Source organism: Sturnira hondurensis, unplaced genomic scaffold, assembly GCF_014824575.4.
Source record: "Sturnira hondurensis isolate 20B ecotype Veracruz unplaced genomic scaffold, ASM1482457v3 Scaffold0020374, whole genome shotgun sequence".
Taxonomy (NCBI): Eukaryota; Metazoa; Chordata; class Mammalia; order Chiroptera; family Phyllostomidae; genus Sturnira; species Sturnira hondurensis.
The window spans coordinates 1,326,835-1,334,029 of record NW_028093005.1 but is presented as its reverse complement, the minus strand read 5'-3'; the positions used below and the strand labels follow the sequence as shown (position 1 = coordinate 1,334,029).

The window sequence follows — 7,195 nt, the reverse complement described above, 5'->3', positions numbered from 1 at the left end:
AGGAGGCAGGCGGCAGCCTGGCCCACGCTGCGCCAGAACAGGGAGGCCCATCCACTGGGAGGAGGAGAGATGGGAAAGACCCTGAAACAAAGCAAAGGAGTCTGGACTTGACCCTCCAGTGGACATGAAGCGTTTAGGAAAGGGACTGCTCCCACGGACGGCGTCCGGATGGAGCTGCGTGGGGACAAGGCACTTGCGGGAACTCTCAAAACCGCAACGACTATCTTTAACGGGAATGAGTGACTCCATGACCACGGCATCCCTGGCAGCAGGCTTGTTGGATCACATTATTTCCCCTTTGTTGCCTCATTTTATTCATCTGCAAAGTGAGAATAGTAATGCACCCGGCTGACAGAGGGTTAAATGATCCACGGGAAGCCCTCAGAGTAGCACCCGCCCGTGCCCCGTGGCGCATGCCCACAAAGTGCCAACTTTGGAAATCATTCCTTTCTTCCTGGGGGACAAGGGGCGGCAAAGAATCCGCTGTGCTCCTACCAGGAATGAAAGTATTCTCAGTGGGTTTTGTGTATCCCCTTTCATTTTGCCTGTGGAAAAAAGATGTAAATTATTTCAAACAGACACCCACATACTTTAAAATAATTGACTTTATTTAAAAAATCAGCACAGTAAAAACTGCCACACAAATAACTTTAAGCTATCAATTCAAATGTACACATGTAATTCCTCAAATTAAAAACCTTTCATTTCCCTAGAAGCCTTTTTAATTCTGAGGTTATTTATAAGATTAATCAAGAAAACATTAACATTAAACAAAAATCAATTTTGTACAAATAAGTGGGATCAAGCAGCTTAAACTACACCTGGAACACGTGTACTTCCGAGAAAACCCCAGAAGACAACAGTGCACACAGCACGGTGAGACCCACTTCACCCCTCCCCACATCTCTTTCTCCGCGCCTCAGGCACACAAAAAAAAAGGAATGGAGGGAACCTTTTTCTGGGCAGTGGCCTTATTTTTTTTTACACATTCCCCTTTCTGGATTTTGGAAAACACAGAGGCTTTTTTCTCTTGGTAAAATGTAGCTTAGGTGTCCGAGGACCAAGCTGCTATGCTCTGCAGTCTCTTTCTCCCTCTGGAGACCCAGCGGTCCTCACCATCCACGTCCATCCTCTCCGCCCACACAAGGCCCCTCTGCACTCTGGGGATGCAGGAAGGTCTGCCCTTGCCAGGGACGAGAGTGAGCTCTGCACCTTCGACCAGGCACAAGGGAATGCCAGCCCACCCTGAATTCAGAGGAAGTTGTGTGTGTCAGAACATGCCAATGGGGAACAAGAGGAGACTCGGAGGGACTGAAGTGTGAAAAACCACCTACGCAGCAAAAGCCAGAGAATCGTGTGTTCACTCTTGTGCACAGGTAGCTGTCGGCTCTCTTCCTAACGAGCCGCAGCAGAGCAGAGGTCTGGCCTCCAACCTAACCCTGGGCTCGCCCCTGCCTATAACCCAGGGGGCACAGGTGTCCGGCTGGGAAACAGCCACAGATGGAAACCTGAGTCAAGTGATGGGACCAGACAGCAACCCCACTTTTGTTGGTATAGATGCCACCCATGGGTCCAAGAGCAACTCAAATCCCTGTGTGAAATATACCTACCAACTACATTTCAAAACATTCTCATCACCACACTGAGCCAGTGGGTAAATAGAATACATCAACAGGAAAAGTATACATCCAGAAAATATTATATTGTCATAATCAATTCATGTCTCCTGGGTACTAACAAACAGACCACATCCCAACGCAAACCACAGAACCACTGTGGTGAGGATGACCTCACTGGTACGTCCTTTCCGTCGGCGGGCAGCACCTCCGGGCCTGGGTGCACAGCTGAGGATCAAGATTCCCTGTGGCCTAAAACCAAGGGTGGTGCTGCCACCTCTCCAGCGTGACACAAGGGCCCCAGGGGCAGGAGCCTCTATGCAGCGGCCTCTAAGAATTCCGAGGTGAACACAGCTTCTGCGTAATCTTCACACACATCCCGAAGTTCAGCAGTCACGGACCCCAGAGCCTCCTCCAGCAGCTCTTCTGAGAAGCTGCAAGAGAACCACACAGTTGGAGGCACAGGGAGCCGAACGTGGGGGCCTGGGGAGCTCACCAAGTTAGTGCTAAGATCTCAACACAGGAAATTCAGAAGGTGTCACTTAGATCCCAAGGTCCAGGGGGCTGCAGTACTTCCAGGACAGCCCCCACCCCCAGGAGACGGCCGAGACCAGAGGTGACCAGAAACTAACTAGCTGCACCCCAGACCCACCACGGACACTGCCTGACTGCCTGACAGAGACAGGTGCGTGCCCTCTCTGTGGGACGGGGGGAGAAGACCCCAGATTTGTGTTTTCTCTTTACACACACAGCACACAAGCTCGCACGCAAAACTTCTTTTCCCAAACTTTGTGACAGTAAGTTGCAGACCTGATATCGCTCCAGTGCTTCAGCTTACATTTCCTAGAAACCAGGTTCTCTTACAAACTTAATTATAAAAACCACCGCATTCAGATGCAGTACTATCATCTAATCTTATCTTCAGACCTTTTTCACAGCTTGCCCACCGCCCAAATAACGTCCCTTGAAGAAGACTTTGCTAGTCCAGCATTCAGCCCAGGGTCCCCTGTGCAATGGGGTCATCACGTCTCTTCGGCGTCCTTCAGGACCTGACTTTTGAAAGAATAAAGGCCCTTTCTGCAGCAGGTCCCCTGACTGTAGTTTGCCCAATGGTTCCTCGTGGTCAGACTGAGGTTCCACTCATCGGGAACAGATGCCACGGAAGGGATGTTGTGTCCCCTGGGCGCTTCTATCTTATTCCTGGGGAGGGTCCACTTCTGTTCCGTGCTTACAGCGACGCTTGCCAGGTTTCTCTGGCATGAAGTTACAGTCTCGCCTCGTACTTGGTGCAAATGTTGCGGGGAGGCGCTGTATGACTGCCAACATCTGGTTTCTCACCAAACTTACCTCAGGCGATGGGCCGCCAACGTGGGTGGATTTCTCTCTTGTATTTTATTGTTTATGCTGTTACAGTTGCCCTCGCTCCCCCCTCTGCCCCCGCCCCGTCCCTGGCAATCCTCACACCTCCACCCTACTCAACACGGATGCTCTAACGCCAGCCGTCACTCCTTCTCCACCTCACAGTTGGCACTCTCAGGGGACAAAGGGCCTTCCTTCATCACTCATTGTGCTCATTCGTTCACTCATCCAGGCCTGGCCTTGTATATGCCTTCTTTATTCAATAGTTTGTAATCCATTACTATTATTATTTATCCCGAAACATCCCAGACTGACCAAGAGGAGCCCCTTCCAGTGGCCCCTGGGTCCCCCTGACACGTCCCCCTCCTTCCCTGAACTCGTCCTTCCTGGCACTACCACGTGCTGCTTCAGGCTTATCTCCCATTTTCCCAGCCCCAGTGTCGGAATCAGCCTCGTCTCCAAGGAGCCCTGGTACCTTCTTGGGGAAAACAGGACTTAGAAACGAAGATCTGGGTGCTGAGTGTGCTCATGCCCCTGGTGCCACTGGCGGGGGGACTCGGACCCACATCACACATGTTCCATGTGACATGTCTCTACCTGCCCACAACTATAAATTCATAATGCCTCCACCCCAACTCAACAGAGACTCACTCGTTCCAGTCTTCCCCAGAAATCTGGCTGCCACTGTTCACAATCTACTTACTGACTTGACCAATCCTAAAATGTAGACAAAGTAGTTTTAGAATGGTCCCCATGCCACTGGGTAAAAGGAACCTATGCCCTGGAATCCTGTATGAGTTTAAAGACTTTTTCTTCTTTAGCCAGAGGGCACGGAGTCAAAATACCACGTCCGAAAGGTCCTTGGGCTACTTATCAGCTGTCCCCGCTTTCCTTAGTGCGATTCCGGGATTCACTGGACACAGAGCCGGGCTCCTGTTCGGGTCCGTGTTCCGACTCAGGGCTCTCCCCTGCCCCGTCGCGGAGTTGGAGGGCGACGTGAACACGGCTCCACGAGGCCCATGTGCGCACAGGAAGCAGACGCAGGTACGCGGCCCTCACCAGCCTCTCCGGCCCCTTCCCCATTCTCGTCCCAGCGCTCGGGTTCTCCTGGCAATCTTCTCTTTTAATGTTTCTCTCTTCTCTCCTCGGCATGTTTAGTTCCTTTCATTTAATGTAATTCTGATGTATCTGAGCTTCTGCTACTAAATCATCATTTCCTATTCGTCTGTTTGTTCTCTCTTCTCTCTTGCTCCCTTTTGGACCTGTACTTTTTCATTACATTCTTTTCTCACCACTAACTTGGATACGATACTCTCACTATTCTCCAAGTGGGCCGCCCTAGATCATACTGAGAATCCCTGACTTAAAGTCTAACGTTAATTGACATTCTTGCCACTTTCCCAGAAAATGCAAAAACCTTAGAACACCACTAACTGTATTTATCATCTCCCTGGCTTACGGGCTACTGTTACTGTCTATTTTAAATGTACACACACACCTAGAAGACATCAGTTTATCATCTTACAGTCAATATTCATTTACCTACATACTGACCTTTTAAAAATGCATGCCTTCCAATATTTTTTGACCTTCATCTGTGACTGTGTTTGCTCTGGCTAAAAAATATCCCTTTAATATTTCTTATCATAAAGGTCCACTGGAAATAAATTTTCTCACTTCTGTTTGGAGCCTCTCTTACCTGCCTTCTCAGAATATATTTCACTGGGCTTACAACTCCGGATTGGAGTCCCTTTCTTTTAGAACATTTAAAGATACGCCAGATCGTCCACCTTCCCCCATTTGTTCCTCTTTTTTCCTTCCTCCACCTGATTTTTTAAATCTTTTCCTCTTTATCTTTGATTTTTCAACATTACTACACTATGCCTATATATAGATTCATTTTTATTTTTCTTGGTTGGGACCTAATTTTAGAGCTTCCTGGACCTACGGCTTGACGCCCTTGTTATTCCAATGTCTGTGACTGACAGGTCCAGCATCTGGGGCTGCTGCTGGTCTGTGCTCGCTATTGTCCTGTCTCTCTCTGCCTGGTTATTGTGCACTGCATACCAGACATTGTATTTACAAGTTCTAAAAATAAGTTAGGTCCTAAGACAATGTTCTATCCCTCAGAGAAGATGTATGTTTCTGCCTGGGGATTGTGAGGAATAACCCAGAATCACCACAATCCAATCCGAGGGCTAGGAGGCCCTGGAGCTGCGTGGAGTGTCCCTGTGGGGGCCTGCTGGCACCCAGGCCACCCTAACCGCAGGGCCCCAGTGCAAAGTGGTGCGAGTCCGCCAGGGCAGTGCCCTGCCCCAGTGAGCCTGAGCTCCCCCTCCGTCCTCTGGTCTGAAAACACCACAGAACTGATACTCCGGTGCCTGGCGAGGGGCTGACCTCCCGGGGGCCGTCTTCTCCAGGATCCTGCCCCAGTTATTCTTCGTTACCTAGTTAACTGCCCGACACCTTCCAGCATGTGTTTTATTTTTGATCTAGCTTTTCTATTAAGAGTTATCCTCAGTGGAAGAAGTGGTCCCAATTACCATGTGCGTCATTAAGTGATTACCTTGTTTTTGCATTTGCTTTCCGTATCCATCCCTAATTCTTCTATGTTCTGAAAGCATCATACTATGAAATGCCAAAGTACACGTAATACAGTCAAAAACATTCATGAAGTGACGCATCCACTTTTATCCTTTTAACCTTCCTCACCCTGCCTTTCCTCCCTGGAAACCGTCCCTCCCAGAGCTCCCTCTGTCCTCCTACTCCAACCTGGACCAGCTGCCCTGTGCTCCCAGGAAAGCTCTTCCCTTGGAAAGAGCCCTGGCCCTTTCCCTGAAGTGCCACGTTGGAGGCCCTGCTCCTGAGCCGCACCTCCCTCGCTGCTGGCGGGCAGCGTGTGTGGCAGCCGCGTCCTCCCGCAGCTGACTGAGGAAGTGCACGGGAATTCGGTTTTTGGAGACTTTGCACACCTGAAGATGTATTTTCCTCTTACGTTCAATTAATAATTTAGCTGGGCACAGAACTCCAGGTTAAATTTTGGCAATATGCTCTAATATCGGCCAGTAGTGTTGCTACTGAAGACAGTGTGCCATTCTCCTTTCTGGCCGCATGCGCCCCATTGCAACTCTCCAGGACCTCTCACATGTTTTCCTGACACGGGGATGTCCAAGGTTCCTTTCTGAAGTGATGTGCCACTGTGAGTTCTGTTCTGTTTGCTTATTCATGTATTTATTCACTCGCTGACTTGCAGTGGACAGTGATGAACTCTTCCAATCTAGAGATCAACAGTCTACTAAAAGAATTTCTTACAGCCCTGGCTGGTGTAGCTCAGTGGATTGAGCTCGAGCCTGCGAACCACACGATCGCCGTTCAATTCCCAGTCAGGGCACGTGCCTGGGTTGCAGGCCAGTTCCCGGCAGGAGACACACCAGAGGCAACCACACATTGATGTTTCTCTCCCTCTCTCCTTCCCTTCCCCTCTAAAGATAAATAAATAAAAATATTTTTTTAAAAAAAGAATTTCTTACAGTGTTTCTTTGGTAACTGCCTATTCCTCGTTCCTCCATTTCCCCTGTTCTCACATTCTGGAACTCCTATTATTCAGCCGTCAGACACTATAAACCAAAACTGTGGGCCTAAAGCCCAGTCCCAAAGCTCACGGTGTCTGCGGGCGGAACCTTCGGGAAGTGACTAGGGCATGGCAAATGGGATCAGTGCCCTTAGGAAAGAGACAGAGAGAGGGTCTCTCTCTCACTGGCACAGGAGAAGACCGAGAGAAAACAGCTGTCTGCAAAGCACGAAGCAGGCCCCTTGTCTGCCCAGCCTCTGAGCCGCATGGGGTTTCCGTCGTTTAAGCCGCCCAGCCGAGCGTGTTTGTTACGGTGGCCTGAGCTAAGTAAGACACTGGGTCTCTTAGAATAATCCTCTAATTTTTTAAATCTTTTCTTCAGTATTACCTATCTTTGTTTTTTTTTTAAATTCTACTTCCTGAGAGATATGACTTTTTCTCTAAACCCTTCTAGTGAATTTATTTCAGCCATATTTTAATTTCTAAGAACTTTTGTTTTCTTCTTTGAAAGTTTATTTTTACAATATCTTGTTGCTTTCTGATGTAATAACGTCACTTATTTCTCTGAGAAGATTAATTTCAACTTGTTTTTAATATTTTATTCTCTTCCTGCACTGTCTTGGCTTCCTCCGAGACCTTTTTACCTGTG

At 48.8% G+C, this 7,195-nt stretch overlaps 1 protein-coding gene across 4 annotated transcripts in view; it reads right to left on the bottom strand.

Moving 5' to 3' along the window:
- Nucleotides 1–587: 587 nt before the first annotated feature.
- KIAA0753 (KIAA0753 ortholog) overlaps nucleotides 588–7,195 on the bottom strand; it is a 62,535-nt gene continuing 55,927 nt past the window's right edge. For all 4 annotated transcript variants that reach the window (XM_037029595.1, XM_037029596.1, XM_037029597.1 and 1 more), the window contains one exon: nucleotides 588–2,050. In XM_037029595.1, coding sequence (XP_036885490.1) covers nucleotides 1,933–2,050 — 118 coding nt within the window. In that variant the 3' untranslated portion in view covers nucleotides 588–1,932. The remainder of the gene's footprint in view (nucleotides 2,051–7,195) is intronic.